This window comes from Phasianus colchicus, chromosome 8 (genome assembly GCF_987193195.1).
Source record: "Phasianus colchicus chromosome 8, bPhaCol1.hap1.1, whole genome shotgun sequence".
Lineage (NCBI taxonomy): Eukaryota > Metazoa > Chordata > Aves > Galliformes > Phasianidae > Phasianus > Phasianus colchicus.
Genome location: NC_143443.1, coordinates 33,217,709 through 33,239,124, shown reverse-complemented (window position 1 = coordinate 33,239,124; position 21,416 = coordinate 33,217,709). Strand labels below are relative to the sequence as shown.

At 41.5% G+C, this 21,416-nt stretch overlaps 1 protein-coding gene across 3 annotated transcripts in view; it reads left to right on the top strand.

The window, feature by feature from the left end:
• Positions 1–21,416, top strand: part of ADAM12 (ADAM metallopeptidase domain 12) — a 168,488-nt gene that overhangs the window by 42,122 nt on the left and 104,950 nt on the right. For all 3 annotated transcript variants that reach the window (XM_090145647.1, XM_090145648.1, XM_031597316.2), the window contains one exon: positions 2,382–2,455. In XM_090145647.1, coding sequence (XP_090001773.1) covers positions 2,382–2,455 — 74 coding nt within the window. The remainder of the gene's footprint in view (positions 1–2,381; positions 2,456–21,416) is intronic.

Genomic DNA, 21,416 nt, shown 5'->3' with positions numbered 1-21,416 from the left:
AAATGAGTTTTTAAGGTCTAGCAGCAAAAGTGGGCAAGTAATTCACCAATGCTGAAAAGAAAAAGGTAAAACAAAGATATTCATTTCATTTCACAAAGGTATACCTTAGCAAGGCAAGAAATACCCTTTCTTGGATGATCATTTTTCTTTCACGTTAGAAATGTATCATTTTAACACCATTTTTGTGTTTCCAAATGCCATGCCACCAGAGCCATCTGTATTTTTTGCTGCATTTATGCTTATGACTAGCAGACAGAATTGGAAAACATACAGTTTCATCTCTTCCCAGGTGGCAAAAGAGAAAATGAGCCACTTGCTTGAACATTATTTCTATGAGAAAAAAGGGATCCAAACCTAGGTCTTACGCAAAGCAGTCCAGCATCCCAACTAGGGGCATTGTGCTGAAGTGTCAGCTTCAGGAATTCTCCAGGAGATAGTTTTCATCCTGTAGCAGGCTGCCTTATTCTGCAACTCCTTTCTAACTTTACAACTTGGTAACATCAATCGACTGTCCAGTGAGTGCCACTGAGAATAAACATGGTTATCATTTACACGCTAACAGAGGGCCTTCAACTGAAAGGAACCCATTTGTGCTCCTGCAGTATCTTTATTATTTACTGTGTTATGTTGTAATTAATTGTATCCTACTCTCTCAAAACTCAATAGTGTGTATATCTTACGGGGTTTGGAACCAAATGCACTAATATTAAAGTGTTAATCGACATCGCCTCTAAATATTCATGCCAATAAATGACTCCCATGTGTTCGCTGCATGCCAAGCATCATCTGAAGCTTTTATTTAGCATTCTAGTGGGATCTCATTGCTGCAGAGTTTACGGAGATGCAGGATTTCAATATTGTTTCTGTTTTGTGTGAGAGATGGTGTTTCAGTCACAATCTGTGCTTAGGAGTGGTCAGGCATTGGCACAGCTGCCCAGGGAATGGTGGGGTCACTGTCCCTGGAGGTGTTCTAGGGCCATGGAGATGTGGCACTGAGGGGCATGGTGGGGGTAGGTTGGGCTTGGAGGTCTCAGAGGTCTCCTCCAACCTTAATGATTCTGTGATCCAATGACTAATAACGCTTGAGAGCACCAGGGAGTTGTCAGCTATTTTTTCTTGTAAAAAAATTTACCATTTTGTTTAGTCTGTGATAGTCCCCTCATAATTTCACTTTTTAATAAACATTTACAGTTTCTGAAACCACTTTCAAACCCTGGCACTGCATGGGAGAGTGCTCAAGCAGCTGCACAGCCAGGGCTCCATCACGGCACCGCTGCAGCAATCGCAGATTCCAACCTATTTCTCAATAAATCAACTAAACACAATCCCCCTGCAGATTAGACAGCCTCGGTTCTGCAACTGGCTGGCGTAAATATTCAGAAAAGTGTACTGAGCTTGCAGAGGAACAACTGATTTATTGAGCTACTGTAGAATTTCAAAACAAGGAAATGCTGTCTCGCAAGCTAGTAAGTTTGTTTAATGAAATGTAAGTTAAGTGTAAACAGTCTTAACATGTATGGGAGTGTAGACTTCTGGATTAAGGGTAACACATACGGTAAACTGTGCCTTCTTGTTTGGTGCATGAAGGGCCCATGTGAGTGCATGGAGGGTTGGCCCCTCTGCCCCAAAAGAAGTGAATCCACCTTCAGACACCGGAGATGAAAAACAACTTGTTTGTCGGTCAGAGTGCAGTGATATGAAGACTGCACATGGTTCGTGCTGGGGCTGGAAATGCAATCCAGATGTCCTGACCCTGCCTCACAAGGCGTGAACTGGGATTTGCGTGTGCTCTGCTGCTGATGGCTTGTTTAGATCATTTTTAGATCATTCCCTTGCATATCGTGTACATGCATGTACCTCGTGTGTTGTCCTCACAGTGATCCTGGATAATATTTTTAGCCATACTTCTGATTGCTCCAGCACCAATTCTTTTAGTTTTTACAAAATATGAATTATTCCATCTGAAAAGTTATGCAACACGTAGGTGTTTATTAAAATACGTAGGTGTTCACATGGAGCAAGTAGTTCAATACGACTGTGCTTGTTGTTCGGTTTCCAGGAGGGTCTCAGATCTGTGTGGCTTGTGGGGCCCTGCACACAAGTATGTGACATACTGAGGAGGTGTGAGAGCCACCAGCTCCCAGCCTGGTCACTTAAACCAGAGATGGGCAGGTGAAATGCAAATCTGATTACCTCTGCCTTACTTTACAAAGGGTTACAGGAAGATTGAGCATTACTAGGAGCTTATATCAGTGTTTAATCTCGGTATGCTGTTGTATGGAGAGGAAAAAAAGAGAGAATTCCCAGCTGTATCAGATAGCTTGTGAAAATGGAGATGGGATCTGGGTTTGGGCTCAGCCAGCTCTGTTTTCTTCTTGCAGAACCACCCGTCCCTGCTGCAGTTGGTGGTACAAGCTGAAGGGCAACGACTGGTCATCCACCTGGAGAGGAACGAGTGAGTACCTCTGGTGCATGCTCATTTTGCACTGGCATTTCTAGAGAGGGATTGTAATGCTTGCACTGATGTTTTAAAACCAACCCCCAGCCAAGTTTGCTCCTTGTCCCTAAACTGAATGTTTTGCAGTTTGGGTTGTGTGCATTTGCATTCTGCTTAGAAAGCATGAGCTGGTACGTGTGATTGCATTTAAGTGGGGCTGAAAACAAAAATGCTGCCTCTCTGCATTTTCTTTTTGATCATCGTTCTTATTTTGTTTGGATTTTCCCCCCTTTCCTGCAGTAGTAGGGCATTTTATTCACATTAATGTGGATAATCCTACAACCTTTGGAATGTTTTGGAGAACTCATCCCTCCTGGTGCTTCATGTGACCATGGTCACCTCCGTGCAACAACCATGATGAGGCTTAACCTCTACTGGTGGGAGCTCAGTGGATTTGTTGGCAACGTGCTGTGGTGGGCTGGTTGCACTGCTCACGAGGCTCACAATCACAGCTGAGCCTGAACACTTCTTGGTGGGCTGTAAATAGTACATCATCTTCCATAACAACTCCTGCTCGTGTCTTGAAGCTCTCAGAGGTAGATTCTGGGGGATGCTGCAGAGAGGGTCCAGTGTACGGAACCATACAGAAATGAAGCCACTTCTCTTTGGAAATACATGAGAAGCAGAACCAAAGTCACTGAACTCTTTGTCTCAATCCCTCAAGAGTACGCTGTGGGAATCCAGATCAGGACAGCTACATGCAACTCATCAATGAAATATCAAAGATTATTCATGACATAGGGAAAATTTATCCCAAAATGTTAGCAAGGATCATCGTGTTCAGAAGGCTTCCCTTCTGGTGGTGTTAAAGCAGCAGAGGTGTTTTCTTACTGTAGTAGAAAGACCAAAGATGTAGGAGGTGCAGCTTTAGGTGTCATGGAGGTGGAAATGTGCATGTGAAAGCAAATGTAGGTGCACTGCCTTGGGCTGGTGACTGCTGTCCTCACTGCAAAATGGTGGGGCACCTCTCCAGAGTACTGACACAATGCAGAATGCTTTTTATTTCCAGACATTTGGAGAAACTCTTACATTACCCAGCAGGGATAGAATGAAGTTCACTTTATGATTCAACATTAGGACCAAACTATGAGCTTTCTTAACGTTATTTTCAATATTTCTTTATTGTTCATTTCCTATCCTTGAAGGGAACGTAGATTCCCAATGCATAAATTGCTCTGCTTCAGCAACTAAAAGAGGATTTAATTCATTTAGTAAACAGGGGTTTAACTTTATATTCTCTTAATCTTTGTCAAAGGGTGTGCCTTCCTTTAGGAATGTGAAGTATGCAGCAATTGAGGAAACTATTTGCATTCCATGTCAGCGATTAAAAGAACATAAAATTGCTAATATGGGCCTTGCTGAACACACCAAATTCTCTTGTACCAATAATAAATCAGATTTAGAAAACTGTAACATGCAGTTTCCATCTCTTTTAAAAGTAGAGGATGACAGGACTGTAAATTAGCTCTTATGAACATCTGTTAGACTAATCGGATTTGGAGATTTCTGAGCTCTACTTCTTAAGAAATACAATATTTCTGAATGGTTATTTTCTAGTTTACCTATCTCTGTGATGGGATGCCCCCCAGAAGGCTTGTGTTCTAGAAGAGCTCTGTATGGTGATGCCAACACAAGGTTCAACATGCTGTTGAGGTTAGCCTTGCCTGTGTTTGGGGTCTGTAGCATACAAGACAGCTTACAGATCCCAAACCACAGAAGCTGGTCATGGCTTTGCAGAATCATTATTCCCTCTTCTTCAGTTAGCATTACTGATCCTTGTTTTCAAGACAAATAATGGGCCGAGCACTGCAAAGCAAGGCAGGAGCTGCTGTGCTGCAGCCTGCTCCATCTTCCTGACATCGGCACGAGCCATGCAGCTCAAATATCTTGAAAGCCATGATGATGAGCACTGGAGCAGCCACTGCTTTAAGTGCAAGTAGTGTGCTAAACGCAAGCATATTTTCTTGAGTAGTTAGTGACAATGCATATGAAGCTCTGAGACGTGTGCTGTTGTTTTACTGTAGGTTCATGTAAAGCATGTTATTCCTTGGAGGGTGGTAGGGGTGGAGGTGGATGAGACCCCTAAATTACATTATTTCTGCATTGGATCATGCAAAAAAAAACAAAAAACAAAAAACAAAAAACCCAGGAACAACAAAAAACTGGATATGATTTTAAATACTTAGTAGAAACAGCTGCTTTGACATTAAAATCCATTTATTGAAAACCTTAGAGATTTTCCAAACCTTCAGTTATATTTCAAAACATGATTCAGATGTATTAGGCAACCCCAAGTGAAGACTGATGTGTTAAGCCATCTGTTATCTATGGAAATCTTTAATGTCAATTTGGTGTTTTTCTGATTTTTAGGCTCAGCAAGATGTGTTCATAGTTGTAGGGCAACATACTCGTTCTGGGAGGTTTGCTAGTGCCTAACTTCACAGCTTAAGGTTTGAAATCCTCTCAATGTTTTCCAGCTGTTAAGTTTACTTTTGCATTTATTCATTAAATAATCCAGTGATTAATGTTCAGGCACTGCACATTTGTAATTGCAAAACCTAAATTATTTGCTTTGAATTAAGCTTGTCAATCGTAGAAAACCGACCAGCGAGCTTACGTTGCAAGCACATTTCTTACCATGATTTATTTGCAAAATATGATTGCACTCTTGAGAACCTTGAGCTCTGTAGTACCTTAACTGTTTTAGAAACACTTGTCTTATGGAGAGATTTCCAGAATCAGCAAGTCATCTATCAGCTGCAAAGCAAACCAGCCCTAGCAGCAGCTGGCTGTTTGGTGTGCAAAGCAGCCGTGATACCGACGCGCTTCTGTGATGCAGGGCAGGGGAATGTCTGGTCAGAGCAATTCCTTTCAGGTTGGTGGCAGCATATGGGCCTTAGAAGAAAGTTGTCCTAATAGCGTGTAAGTGAAATGAAGCCCCCATAAGATTAAATCTGAGTTGGAGAGGAGAACAGCACGCGACTACTGGCTGCTCTTCTGCAACTGGAAACGTTTTGCACTGTCAGAAGTGGGTCTGCTTGCAGCAAAGCACTTAAGTGTGCTTTTAACTTTAACCATATGAGTAATCCAGGTAAAGTCAGCGGAATTACTGATTTTCAAAATTAATTTCACGCTTTAATAATTCGCTGACAAAGGTCATAGTTATGGATGTCAAAGGAATATAACTTCGAACAGATGTTAGCGAGCTCTTCCAGAGCCACGTAGACTTGCCTGAAGGGCAAGGAGGAAAAGCTGAGATACGCAGAGGGCGCGTGAGAGGCAGCATGGAGGTGGGATGGGTTGGCTCCAGGGATGTCAGCAGCAGTGCATCCTTCAGTGCATCCCGGTTCCTCCTGGTGGGAGGCAGCAGTGGGGCGAGGGCTGGGCTGGTGCTGTCAGAGCCCAGGGAACCCCCAGATGGAACCCAAGGTATCTTTGTTCACAGTACTAAGCTGAGCTGTCTCCAGTCAGGCTGTTGTGTTCAGAAATGGTTGCATTCTCTTTTGATTGAGAAAAAAAAAGAAAAAAAAAAGAGATTCTCTTTTCTTCCTGCCTGACCTTTCTGAATAAGAGCACTGACTGGCGTGCAAGTGACATTCTAGCTTCATTAATTTTGCAGGAAAACAACCCATTTCCACTGCCAAAGAAAATAGCTGACAAAATCTGTTAATGAATTGACTTGCTTATATACAGTCAATGGCTACAAGTACGGATAGAGGAAACAAAGCTAAACAAATATAACTAGAGAAGTAGGACCTCTCAGAATGTACTGTCTGTGCTGTAACTTAGCCAAAAAACACTGACCCCTGACTGTGTTATCTGCAGGCATGGGGCCAGCAGTGTACTGCAGCATTTCAGTGCCTGCTGACAGTCGGAGATTCTTATTATTTGACAAAAATGTCAATTAATGCTTCTTTAATGGCAGTATCAATTTTTCCCTTACGTCCCAGCAACAGCTTTCTCTACACCAAAATGCAAAGATTCAGGCACGGCAGCTCTGGTGATGTTGGCATTGAGCTGTGACACTAAGGGACAGGCATTCAGTATAGCTTTGTGGTATAAGGATGGTGAGATAATGGCACTGAAATGTTGAGATTTGCTCAGTTTTGAGCAGTGGCACAGGCTGGTTTCTGCAGTGGGAATCAGTGTTGTGTGGTTGGGGTGACCTTTTGCAGTGTGGTTTTTGAGCTGTATGTTACAGTGAAAGGGTTCAGATCCACTAGGGGAGAAATTATTGTTTTCTTGAGTTGTTTTTCTTCTCCTTATACAAATATACCAAAAGAAAGGAAAACTAGAGATGTTTATATACTAATACAATATGCTGGAAGTAGAGAGGATGGAACTTGTGTTCTTTGTTGTGGTTGAACGTCATCATCTCCGACATCACCAACTTCTCTGACACGTCCCAGAAAACAGTGGGCAGTGGGAATCAGCCCTCTTTCTCAGATGGAAAATTGAGGCACAAGAAGTTTGACATTTCCACATTTATCACAGAATTACACAGCTTGTTTGGACAGCATGCAGAAAACAAGTCTGATGAATAGGGCAGCTTCCTCTGTACGTTTGCTTTTGTGACAATGGTAGTTTTCCAAGGTTGCATCAGTTGACAGCTTTGAATCACGTTAACACAAGGTTCTGCTTGTTCAGTGTCTGTCACTCAGAGGATCCTCAGATCTGCACCTTCCAATTAAATATATAACAATAATAGGGAGGAAAACACCCTTGCTGGTGCCAAAAAAAAAATAATGAGTGCCTGTTTTAAATTTCGTTCCCTAGATAGCAGCAGTAGAATGTGATATTTTCAGAACTGTTTTAATCTCCTCATGTACTGAAGCGTGTGAGGATTTCAGCATTTCGCTCCAGCGCTGCTCAACAGAGGCTGGGGTGGAAAACTGGTGGGGAGAGGGCAGCAGGACCCGTGCTGCCTGCTGGAGGCGGCTCCATCGCAATGGTACTGAAAACACAGGCAGAGTGTAATCATCTGTGACGACAAAATAAATAATTAGGGGGGAGACAAGAGAGAAAACAGCTTTCTAAAAAGCCTGCCATCTCCCACAGACGGTCATCAGCCAGCCCATGTGGCACACATTGTCCATTGCTGCCCATGGAGCGATGGCCAATGCCAAGTTGCCTTGTTGGCTGGCAGGCAAAGCAGGGCTGCGTCCAGCTGGACCCAGGCTTTGGTGTTCCTCACACGTTTCTGTTATCTGCTGCTCAGGCAGGTTTCACACCACTTTTGTTTCCTGGGTTTCTGTATTTGTTTCTAACAAGAGTAAGCAATGTGTCAATAGCAGCGAAGAGCAGATCGTTGCATTCTGTTGAGCAGCATCACATGGCCCATCATTACCTGGGATGTTTGGTCTTCTTTACACAAGTTCTGTGAAAACCAAGAGGATTCTCTCGCTTTTCAGAAACATTTTTTAAAATGTTGCCTGGCCTCAGAAGGACAAGGAGGACTGGGAGTTGGAAGTGGGTGATCTTTGAGGTCCCTTCCAACGTAAGCCATGCGATGAGTCTATAATTCTATGACTGTAAGTGGGTTTTTAAGTCAAAATTGAGGCTGAGCCTCCTCGTGTTGAATTTTCTATTAGACATTTTTACTTTGATGCTCAGTCCCAGGGGTCCAATGCCTTTGGATAAGCACAGGTATGTGACAGTATGTCTAATGTCTCAATAATTGGTTTTTATTTTTGCATCTGATGGCATTTTGCTGGCACACACTCAGTTCCTAGGATATCAGCTTCTCCTGAAGGCTTTGCAGAGAGAAAGAAATAGTGTTTCTTTGCAAAATTTTATAGGGAAAGGTGCCAGCTATTTAATTCACTTGAAGTGTTCCCTGTTTCATGTATTTATTTTTAGAGGTTTAGTAAACAACAGAATACACTGCAGTACTTCAGATGGATTCTTGGTGATTTCATGTTGTACGTAACGAAGGGAGAAACGAAGGGATCAAAGGGAACAATTCAGATTTGGGCTTCTTGGACTTTGACTGATCTTCAGTCCGTCTCAGCACTTTCTGCAGACCCTTGGGGTAACCTGCAGGGATTGTTTCTAGAAGCACTGATAGCTGGTCTCCATGTCTGCGTGGTTGCAGGAGTCCTTGAATGTGTCCTCCCAGACTCTGCACCACTGTCATTGGTTTCTCACCTGTTTGTGTTGCAGTCCTTGTAGGCAGCCATCCCATCCCTGTTTGCCCTCCAGGTGTTATAGCTGGTTGGTGGAGGAGACAGAATGGAGTTGCCAGAAGGAGGGGGTGAGCCATGTCCTGGCTTTGTGTGTCCACATCAGTGCAAACTGGGAAAAAAATCACCACGGTAAAAAAGTGCAAGTATTGGAGGCACTTCTTAGCATTCTTTTTTTTTGTGATAATTAAGGCTCGTGTCATAGAATCACAGAATCACCAAGGTTGGAAAGACCTACAAGATCATCCAGTCCAACCGTCCACCTATCACCAATAGTTCTCACTGCAGCATGTCCCTCAACACAACATCTGAATGTTCCTTGAACACCTCCAGGGTTGGTGACTCCAAATTTCCATCAACAGGACATGACAGAATTCAGCTTTCTGAGCTCTCCCTTTCTGCCCAGGGTGTAGGGGCAGGTGGTGACAGGCTCGTGCCTTGCCATAAAGATATTTCTCACCAACTACAAGGAAACAGGAGGGCTGGTGGGGAGGAGAACTGAGTGCCCCGTGTTGGCAGGAGCAGAGTGCTGTGGGGATGCTTGCAGGGGCAGCTCCGGCTCAGCCCCACTGATGTCATGGTTCTGTGGCACTTTCAGAGGGATGCTGGTGAGTCAGGCTGCAGGCATGTCTGCAGGGCCTCTGCACCGCCTGGCTTTCCTCTTTGTGAAAATAGAGGAGATTGGAGGAAAAAAAAAAATGAGAAAAAGGAGAGAAAGAAAGGAAAAACCCAGACGCGAGGTATTTAAGGACAAGAATCTCCTGCATGGGGCTGGATTCAGAGAAGCAGATACTTTCCTGGACGCGAAAGCCCAGACTCTTTCCAGAAAATGTCAGTTCCTGTCCAAGTGACAGCGCAGTTTCTCGGGGCGGCAGAGGACGGCCGAAAGCACTGCAGGGAACAGGCCCAGCTCAGTGCTGTGGGCAGCAGCAGGACGTGCAGCCCTGGCACTGCGTCGTCCCCTGCCGAGCTGTGTGGGGTCACCCATCCTCATTCTGCAGGTGAAAAACGGTGTGCAAACACTGAGCGTGGCTGCATCGGCCAAGAGGGATGATTCAAAAAGCAGAGCCTATATGAAGAGTCATACTGTGGAGGAAATACATATATGGAAACATGAGCTTGGCAATAGGAGGCTTCCCCCCCCCCCCCCCTTTGATGTCTAGCCTCAGTAATCCAGACAGATTCCTTCAAAATTTGGTCCGACTTATTTTTGTGCTTTTATCTTACTACCTGCTACTTGCTCGTTGGAGGAGCTGTGAAAAAAAAAAAGTTTGCACACCTGGCTGTGTGTAGAACTGTGCTTTTTGCATGAATAAGGTAACTTGAGTACGCTGCAGCTCTCCCCCTAAATGGGACTGCACTTGGCAATTCACACTTCCCGAGTCCTCTTGGGATGAGAGCAGAGCCTGCCTGTTCCTCCATCTGACCCACATATTTGCACTCTCTCAGTGTGGTTCAGTCCAGTAAAAGCACACTGCCCTCCTCCTATCTGATGCTCTCTTTTTCCCTAGGGAAAAGAATAAAGAGTTATGTTCAGTTACAGCTCTACTTCAGGGTCAGTTTCAGTGCTGTCTCTATCGTGGTACGTATTTTATCAGACCAGTGCTCTGGAATCTGTACTTTTCTAGTGCTTGTGATGAAATGATCATATCTGATTACAGTTTCTCTGTAACAAGGAGAGGGAAAGGAGGAAGCATGCATCTCCAGCCTTCAGATCAAAATAAGTAAACTTCTGGCTTCAGAAAAGTTGTACGTGGCATTTATAAAGATGTTAAAGCGTGCTGCCTTGTACAGCTTAATCAGAAATGCATATATACAGCCCGCCGACTTCAGGGATTGCTGTGGATTTACCTAGGAGAAGGATTTGATAGATATGAGCGTTATTTTTCTTTTAGACAGTAGAAAATAAAAACAAAAACAGAATGGGAATTAGAGAATAGAAGTCGAGATATTTTTACAATTCGGCATTTACTGCATCTCTGAGAACAATGGAAATAACAGCACTCTGTACATTTAACACAGCTCCTCAAATACAGTCTAGAACGTTTCTCTGCTCTGTTCTGTGATATGTGGTTTACAGACTGCTTCTGCCTTTTCTTAGCACAAGTCCTTGCTCACCCTTTGCACCCTCCATCTCTTCCAAGAGATTGGTAAAGCAAACTCTATTTCTCCTCACCCCTCCCCCCAAAATCATTTACTCTTGCTATAATATACTACTAAGGCAGCAAGTGCCTTATCAGTTTTGAAACAGCGATCTGGATAATTCTAAGCAGATGTCTTTCTCTAATCACATCAGTTCTTTCTTGGTCAGTCTTGATTAGCTGATTCTCACATAATGAGAAAGTATAGTTAATGGCCACTTGTATGTAGGGTGAACATGCTGAAAAGAACAGCTTAGCCCCTTGAGAACAAGAGGCTGATGAGCCAGTAAATTCAAGCTACATGGAATGAGTCTTCATTATGAGTCATTAGAAAAGATGACGCTTTGGCTAACAGATGAAATATCTTTGATGAAGACCAGTTGTAAAAGCACAACTTAATAAATGTACTGGGGTGACTCATAAATTCAACGTACACATTTGTTTCTTTGCAGTACGTGTCAAGTCCGGTGCAACACCATTTCCTGTGTTAGATGTGTCCCCTGGCTGGATACAGGCCTTAAAAAAGACACTCTTACAATCTCTGGGTGAAAGATGACTGCACAGTAACTTGGCAGAGGATTCAAAATGAAAATAAGAGTCTTCAGACCCACTGCGTTTGGCTGGAGCGTGGGCACATCTCCCATTATAGACTGGCTGGTGCCTGTTAGGTGTATCATAATTTGATTAGATTTGCAATTCATCCATGTAGAGATTGGCCTGGATTGGAGGAAGCTATAACAATTTAACTTGTTCCCTGAATCCTTTGGGTAGCTTATGCAGTTTTAGATGAACAAATAAAAATCTAATTTAACATAGAATCATTAGGTTGGAAAAGACTTTGAAGATTACCATTCCATCTTTCAGTGTGACCTACTGAATTCCAGTAGTAAACCATGTCCCTTGGTTCCCCATTCATACTTCCAGGGATGGCGACTCCTCCTTGGGCAGCCCATTCCAATGCTGAAAACAGCAGGGATTCCAAGTGCCACACAGGAGGTGAGAAGCAGAACACATCTCCTATCCCAACATTAGCAACAACTCCATTCCATTCCCCAAAAGGTAGAGTAGATAATGCCATGTTATTAGCCATGAGGTAGCATTGGGGAAGCGTGAGATGGCACTCAGAATCAGAAATGGTTCCCAGAATATTTGAGGGGGAATATGGAAGGAATTTTCTTTTCTTTGTTTGTTTGTTTTGCTAAAGAAATTCTTAGCGCCTACTAAAAAATACAGCAGCCAAAAGTGTGGAGCTGCTCTTTTCATTTTACTTTGGTTTAAGTTGAAGTGCCATCTCTGTTCATAAAGGAGTTGCAGCATCTTTTAAAGTCCTCATTGCTTTATTTAGGGAATGTGAATTGCAGCAAATCAACGTCTTTCAGAACTGTTTGCAGTAACGCTGCTCGAGTACAACAAGCAGTTGGCTTTTTAGAACTTAGAGGTGTGGTGATTTGGTATGACAGTCTTATTGTTGAAAATAGTTCTTTGTAAGAGATTTTTATCTAGTTGCTCCTTTTTGATCTCCTTTAAATAAGGGTCCTGTTATTTTCAAAAGAAAATGCTTTTTAAATAAAAAATTTAGAGCAATGTCTTTAAAAATTGAAAGTGACAATTCCTTGAGAAAAGAGACACACAGATGCCTGAATACAAAGATAAGTTTATCTCGACAAGGTTTGCCTGAGCTGTTCTGCAAGAAAAAAACATTTTCTGCTAGTTTAGCAATTCCTGGGAAGAAAACACTCAGACTCTCTCTATTGCCTGAGCAGCATCAGACGGACTGCTTTATTTTTTGTTTTCCAGGAGGTGAATTTATTTGTTTCATAGTAATTTAACTCAGATCAATGATGCAGTCCCAAAGACTTGCTTTCTTGCTGTAAAGACTGATGTTGCTGTGGACTCAGATTCTCAGAAGAAGAAGAGGAGATTGTGTGCAGCACACTTTCCCCAGCTGGCCTTGTCCTGAGAGGGGGCAAACTGCCCCCACTGATGAGCCCCACTGCTTTGGGGTCCAGCACTGGGAGCCGTAAGGTCAGTGGCAAGTAAATAAACGGAGTAAGTGATGAATTCACTTAGTAGGAAAGGGCAGGGTAGAGAATAAATTGTTAAATAGATTAATGTGAACGTCTTTTATATTTTATAAACCTCCCAAGTCCCTGGTGTGCTGAGCCAGGTTTTGTTTATGTACATGGAAACGTGAAATCTTTTCCAGTCCCTGTGCAAATAACACAGAATTGGACTTCATTACCTCGGCTAATTTAACAAGTCCTATGGGGCTTTTTGTTACTCGGTAATAGAGGAGGAGCCACGAAGCCCAGAACTGCTGCACCAGCACAATCTCTTTGAATGAAATAATCCTCCTTACTTTGTGAACTCCTGGTGAAGGGTTTGCCTGGGAGGCCCGAGTTCACAGCAAGCACAGATTGGGCCTTGGGGTCCTTTGGGGCCACCTGGAGCAGCAGATGGGAGCCCTGGTGGCCAGCTTCAGCCCAGGTGCCTGCTGCAGTGTACTGTGATATTGGTGGCTTCCCAACACATATTTGGCAACATCCAATTTTGGTGGAGTGAGGAGCTTTAATGAAGGGTTTAGAGATCTTGTCTTTGGAACAAAAAGCCTTAATATTCTAAAACTGGGAATTTCTTTATCTCTTGTAACTAGTGGATAATGATGCGGCGCTGAGAAACGAAGCATTGCGAACTGCTGATATTATTTCTGTTATGCCTGTTAAATAGAACTAATGCAAACACTGCATAAATATTTTAATAGCTCTTTAGTGTATTTCTTTAGAAAATGTTTGAAGAGCCACCTGATGTCAGACAGAGACACTTCTTGTGTAAACCCCTGTTAATTCTCTTTTAATGGCTTTATTAACAGTATTTAATTGAATATTGATGCGTTTAGCAGCCCTTTAAGCAACCCGACTTATTGAAGTTTTACCCTCACGTATTGATGAGTAGCACAATGTTAAGATCACCGATTAATTGCATCTTTGTTTAATTCTCTTTGAACTATTTCAACATGAAAGGCAGAACGTAGGTACAGCAGGGCTCTCATTTTTGATGATCTTTCTCATATTCATAATTTGTACCATTTAATTTAACTCATTTTGATTCCCAATATGACCAGTTAGTGTATGTGTGTGATCACACTCACAGAGCCGGGGGGAGCCTAAATATTTCACTCTGTCTGATACGTTCTGTCTTTTATCTCTTCTGTCATGAATAATTTACTTGTTGGTACATCTTCAGAACTGAATCCTGTTCTGCAAAAGCATAGATGTTTTACTTGAAAACAGGAAGTATTGGAGGGATATTAGCTTTCTCCTTGGAAATTGTCCTTAGAATATCAGAAGTCTGCAGAGAGGTGGATGCTTACTGGAAAGCTGCTTTTCTTGTATACTGCACAAGTACTGCCACTACCACGCACATGTAATCATAGCATGGCTGTTTTCTCATCTCAAATATTCTTCTTTGCTTCTTTATGCACTTTATTATGAAGTTCAAGCAGGGTGAAAATCACTTCAGGAGTAAAGGAACTGTATCAGATGGTGCATTGTTACTGATAACACATCTCCAGGGTTTTGGCAGTGTAGGATTTCCTCATAGGCTTTTTGTAGTGGGGTGAATTTTGTAGATTTCCCTGATATAGATTAATGTTTTGATAAGACAGCTGGAGGTGTAGTCATTTTATTCAGTTCTTTTCTCATGCTTATACCCATTCTCAGAGTTAGCTGAAGTCATAGTATCCCTTGCACATAGTTTCACCAGGTAGGTTTTGAGCAGTCTGTCAGTGTTTGAGAGTTAAAAGAGAGGTTTTATCCTTACCTAGTCTCAGTTCAGCAGGAAAACATCCTCAGTTTTGGCAATAGAGCTGAAGGAGAAAATCTTTCTTTTGTTGGCTTTCCCATAATCCTCTTATTAAAAAAGGTATGGATTTTCAAAACGGGTAGACTATGGGGAGAGTTATCAACATGCAGAGCTGCATGTTTTGCAATAGACTCTGATCCTGAGATCTGATCCCAGCTCTATGGCTTCTGCTATATTTCCTGAAGATCATGCAAGGGCAGGTATGTCTCTGAAAAGTCAGCAAGTGATAGTGGAAATCTCCAAGAACTGCAGGTCCCTGAAAGTTTGCATTACTGTTCTTCCTCCCTTCCTCCCTCCCTCCCTCCCTCCCTCCCTCCCTCCCTCCTTCCCTCCTTCCCTGTTTGTTTGTTGAGAAATCAATGAGTTTCGGTCAATGAATTTGCATTCTACAACCTGAACTTTTCCTTCCCTTAAAAAGGAAATAAATCTTAAACCTCAGAAGTTCTGTTGATGAAGGCAATGTCGCCATGTGAGCCTTGGAAGTCAAGAGATCACGGATGCACTCAACCAGACTGCTGAAATTTGCTTTGATTTTCACTCCCAGTGGCATTCTAAGAACAGAATTTATTAAGAAAGGATTACTGCAATACAGAGATAAGGAGAAATTAAGATAATAGCTCAGCCCAAACAAATGAATAATGGTAAATACGTGATTGACGATACAACTAAGGAGTGAAATGTGCACAACACAGCAGCAGAAGTGTTTCACCACATAGGATGTAGAGTGCTCAGCTGGCATTGGAGGAGGCTAACACTCCATCTGTCCTGCTAGGAAATTGTATCAGGAATGAGATATAAGGAAACTGACATGACGTGGCAGTGCCTAATTTCATATTGTACAGGAAGAATCAGATCATGGGGACACATTACTCATCTAAAGTCTTAGCTTGTAGAACTGTGATACCATCAGCCATGGGAAACTCCTCTCTGTTTTCTCCATATTGTTATTTCCAGTTTTCTGAATTAAAAAAAAAAAAAAAGTAAAAAAAGTTGTTTTTTAAAGAGAAGAGGTAGAAAGGTAGACAACATGTAGAAAATGGGAGAGAACAGGCTGGTCACAGGATAGATTCTTTGCTTTACAAAATCCATGGTAAAGAGAAAAGTACTGGAAAATATGTCAGAACAGAAAGATAAAATGGAACTTAACAGCTTAACAGATTTCAAAATATGCTGATTCCGTAGAAATGTGTAATTTTTAACTTTCTCTTGGGTCTTAAAGAATTAATTTTATTGAAGCCAGGATTGACTGACTGGTTTTGTTTCTTGAAGCTTGTACAGAAGAGGAAGAAACTCTGTTTTTTATGTAAAATTAAAGACTAGAAACGTGAGATTTAAGGATAGAGAAGGATAGGATTTTGTCAGATGGAGCACAGACAGGAGCCTTTGCATCCACTAGCAACTGAACGAAGACCTAACAATGATAAGGAGTCCAGTCATGGAAAAATTAGAAGCATTCAAGCTGAGAAAGAATTTTAGGATGCAACATAACGTTAACCACAAAAGGAGCCCAGTTTGGAGCTTGGGTACGTTGATGCTTTGTATTAGCTGCATGAATTCGGTTCAGAGCAGGATGAGAACTCCATTCAGACACCCTTTGAGGAGAGCTAATGTACTATTCAGATATTTTAGCAAAAGTCAATTCTAATTTTTTCTGTGTATTACTAATGTCATTCCATGAATCACTGCAAAATATATGGAGATGGGAATAATAAAAGAAGGTTAAATTAGAAAGGCCTAGTATTTTTCATATCTTGTCAGTTATGACATTTAATCTTAATTGTTTCTGAATTTGACTGATTTTCCAATTGCCTGAGTTTAGCAAGAGTATGTTGTTGCTAGGACACAGCTAATTCATGTGATACATCTATCATCAACCTAAAAGAAAACTTTCAAAGGCTGATTCTTACATTCACACTCACAAATATATTTTGAGCAGTGTTGTCCTAAATGCAGAAGGACCATAACACTCTTATTCTGAAATAAAGGCATCAAGAGACACTTAAGAAATGTTTCCTTTTTGAATCTTCCCAATGGGTCAATAGGAATGAGGAGTGTGCCTGACCCTTATTCTTATATCCCTTGATCCCTTAGCTATGATTTCTTTATCATTTTAATGTTCTCAGAGGTGAATTTGATTTGTTCTGTTTCTATGCTGTTGCATGCAAGAAGCATAACAGCACCATTTGTTTCTTCCACTGATCTGTCTTACACTTCTGAAAATTACTCGTTACTGTTTAAGAATGGTCACAGACACTCTTGGCTCTGTATTCCTGAATTTCTGTATCTCTGAAAGTCTTTTCTTGCATGACGGAGTTTGTTGCGTGTGTTCATATGGACTCTGAACTATAAATGTAGCAATTTTATCCTATGATACAGGTCATAATTATATAGTAGTGACTTCCAAGGCCCGCTTTTGTGAATGTTTCGATTGAGTTTGTGGTTTTCAGTGGGAAAAAAGGAAAGTTGAATGCCTGTGTCAGCAGCAGTGAGTTCATTTCTGACTCCGTAATAAAGCTTATATAATGATGTCAGAGTTACATTTATTATATACTGATCAGACTTGTGACATCCTGGTCATATTTGATTCATATCCTGTGAGTACCCTGTAGCTCAGCAGGCAGCACGTGTTTGTCCTTGGTAATGCAAAACAGTAGGCAGTGAATGGGCTGAAGTTGCACCAGGGGAGATTCAGAATGGATGCTAGGAAAAGCTTCTCCAAAAGAGCGATCAGGCATTGGAATGGGCTGCCCAGGGACTGGTGGAGAAACTGCCCTGAATCAAGAAACATTTAGATATTGTACTGAGGGACATCGTTTTATGGGGTGTATTGGTGATGGGGGAAGGTTGGACTGGATGGTCTTGGAGGTCTTTTCCAGCCTTGGTGAAACTGTGACTCTACGAGTGGTTTGCTGTGATGCTAATGATGTTTAGCAAGCAGCATTCCAAACAACGGGCACTTTGAGGTCTGTTGCTGTACGTTCACACTACAGCCTGGACACGTGATAAATGAGCTATATATGTAGGATGGCAGCATGGTCACAGGAGCAGAGCTGGGAAATCCCTTGGCTTCCAATTGCTCTGTCCTACAGGCATTTCTAGAAAAAGTCCCTAAAGCCTCAGTTTTTTTCCAGAGAAAAGATTTCAAATCAAAATGCATAGCCATTCAGTCAATTGTCATTAGTAGAAGAAAAAGGGGATAGCTGGGCAGTATCCTTGCTAAAAAATGAATCAAAGTACAACTTACAGGACTCCAGAACAATCATGAATTTGAACGGAATGTGACACACGTTTTTACTGAGGAAATGAGAGGGCCATCTAGAACAAGCTAGAACGTTTCATGTCATGATTTAATAGAGAATTCTATTCCAGAACTTCTAAAACTTTTCCTTTCTATCACCTTTTTTGCTAAAACCCAATGTTTTGGCATGGAGGTGCAGCACAAGGCCAAGCCCATCATACTGTCATGACAGCAAGCTGGAATTCCACCCATCCTTAGAGTTCATGAAAAGCTATAAGGACTTTGAAATTTACAATAGAAAGAGACAGTGACTGTTTTACTAGAGCCATTTAGGATTGTCATTTGCGTGAAATTAAAGATGTTCTGTTATGAATTTATGTATGAAGCTCTGACAATCCACATCATTTTAGAGACAAAGATTTAGAATGTGATACCGGAATAACATTTGGTAGATATATTGCCAGATTAAAGTCTGCTGATATTAATGTGAAATCTCAGTTTTCTTTATCTTTTACAAGAGCCTTTTTTTTTTTTTTTTTTTTTTCTTTTTTCCTGTCTTCAGTCATCATTTCAGCAGGATTTTAGTGTACCCTTTCGGAAGGGCAATGCACTGTTGTAGCACGCTTTGGTGCTGGATGTGTTTAAAAGGTTTCTTCAAGCGGGCACTTCTGAGGTGAGAATTCAGCTGGAAAAAACAGCTTCTCTATCCAGTATGAAAGTTTAATATGTCAAAAGAACAGATAGACATTTGAAGACATACAGAGGAGTTCTGTGCCTGAAGGGTGGAGTAGTATCTGAGAACATAATATAAATTCAGATGCCTTGAAAGAATGTAAGCAGTAATATTGTAAGCCAGAAAAAATACATGGATTACGTTCTACTACTAAAAAATGCTCATGTTATCACTCTTGGCTTGTGTTCCTGACTTAGCTTGGTTTTTGTATTAATTACTGAAAAATTTGGTTTTGTGCTCCCCAGTAGAATGCTTTATTATTACAAGTACAGCTGACATCTCGCAGCTGCCATCACTCTTTTTAACAAATTCCATCTTCTTATTTCTTCTCTGTTATAAGGCATGCTTCAGCTTGACAGACTGACTCTATATTACAGTCTTGGACAGCATGGCAGGGGCAGGCAAAGTGAGCAGTACAAGTTGGACAGAGCTGGAAAATAAGACCAATGAAGCCAGTAAAGAATATCTGTCATTGACATAATTTGGTGTAGGGCCATTGATTTTAACTGAGCTGTGTTGATTTACAGTAGCTGGTAATCTCATGCAACACATACTAGAAAAAGCATATTAGAGTGAACAGCTATAATTGCCTAGCATTCAACATTAACTAAATGATTAATTGCCCACCTTTGCTTAATAAATTTATAATCATGATTTCCAAAGATGTCCATCATATCATGGTCTGTAGCCATGATAGGCACTGTCCTACTAATTGCAGTATTTCTTCATGCCTATGGCTATTATTCTGGTCACATCCGAAGATTGTTGCATCATGACATCACCAGAAAGAACATGTTTTAAACATCTAGTTTCACTCCTATAGCAATTAAAAACACAATAAATTATGGGGTGTTTACAGAGTGTAACTATTGCTATAGTTATGGAATGTAAGTATAGTGAACGATTTCCAGAACATCTGGATGGACATGGGTAATGATACACAACTGTACACTTATCTGGGTGGAACTGTACTTAATTTATGAGGAATATTATATCTAGAAGGCCATTATCTAGATTGTTTGAACATATTATTTTTTATTATCTTATAAAACTGTATTGATTTTGATAGCCAGTAACATGGGTTCTCCTTTATAACACAGTAGATAAGTACAAATGTCTGCAGGTAGATCTGGTCATTTTCTGCCAGAAAACCTGCTGCTGATGGAGGGATTTAAGGTGGCAGTGGCAAAGCTTTGATTCCTCCTGCTGTTCGGTGGCACAGGAGAGTTGCATGGCTTCTGGGCTTCTGGTTTGGAGGCTTTTGGTTCATTATAAGATTCTGGGAATTTTTCAGTCTGAGATGAACTGAGCTGAAGTTACATGCACTCTTTTGAAATCAATATTTGTTACCAAATGACTCCTTGCAGTCATTCATTACTGTGTGGTTCTTTCACAATCTAGTTTGTCATGTTTCTTTGTGAAGCAACAGCATACTTTATTTATTTGAGGAAAAAAATGTCAATATTAGCCCAGATACTGAGGATGTTGGGTGAATTTTGTTGTCTCTGGTGAGGTACGTCTCAGGCTGCATGGTCAGAAAGTGGTGACTCAGTCCTTCATACTACTGCATTTGAGTGGAGTCATAGCACATAAACATGTTGAGCTCCCTGAAAGCAAAGCTACAATCCATTTGTAAAACTTAATGAGGAGGTCTTATGTGCTGACTAGAAAATATGACTTTATTAATTTCAAATTATCTGGAGGTTGATTCTTTAAAATATTTCTGCTACTAATGTTTTGTTTTTTCAACTTGTCTTAAACTTAACTTTTCAGAATTTAAGACCTCAACTTGCAAGAAAAGGTGTGCACAAATTTGATTAGTATTCCAGTGTGGATCAGTACTAATTATGTTTGTACAGGAAGAGAAGTCAAAATAAGCATTGAATTATTTTTGCATTTGTGTCCATGCAAGCCTTGTGTAGTACAATGACTGATTCCTTCAGGGGAAAATCTTTGAAGATAGTGTTGGGTCAGTTCCCTGCAATCTGTCTAAGTCAAGCTTCTAATATCATTTTCAAACATGTTTCTTTGAAGAAAACACTTGACCTCATAAATCATCATATTCCACTGTCACAATGATCATTCCCTTGATAATTAGCCAAGTTTATTCGATTTCAGGCATTCTGCTGTGCTATCTGTCATTTGTAGGAAGCTGGTACTTGGAAATGCAGATCCAGCAGGGGATTCTGTGACCTCCGAGGCAGACCTGCAGTCCACGTCTGCCTGCTTTTTCTCCAGTGGCCTCTTCAGAAGTGAGCTTGGTGGAATGAGAAATCATACTGAGGGACCACGTGGAGACAGAGCAGGGAAAGCAGCCTACACTGCAAAGCATGCTCAGCAAATCACAGCATTGGAGAGCCCTCCTTGTGCTGGTTAAGTCTGTAATTAGAGTGATGACCACTGAAAGGACACTGGGAGTGACACTTCACTGCCTATCAGCAATGTGACCAGCTGGTCTGGGATGGACAACTTCCATAAAGGTTTTGAAAATAGGTGTCTAATCTCCGTGACAGCTTTGTTATGGCTTAAGGAGATTCAGCAGTTGCACGCGGATGCCAATCTAAAGTGGTTTGGATTCCAGTGTTTTAATTTGTTCCCTCAGCTGAAGAATTTGTATAAGTTAGCTGGACTCTCGAGCTTGCAGAAGGCATAGCGTGAAAAAGGCTTGGAAGGAGACCCAGCTGTTTAGCAAGCAGTCCGAATCATCAGCTGTGAATCCTTTCGTTTGCCTACAGAGGAAATAATATCAGATTAATAAATGAAG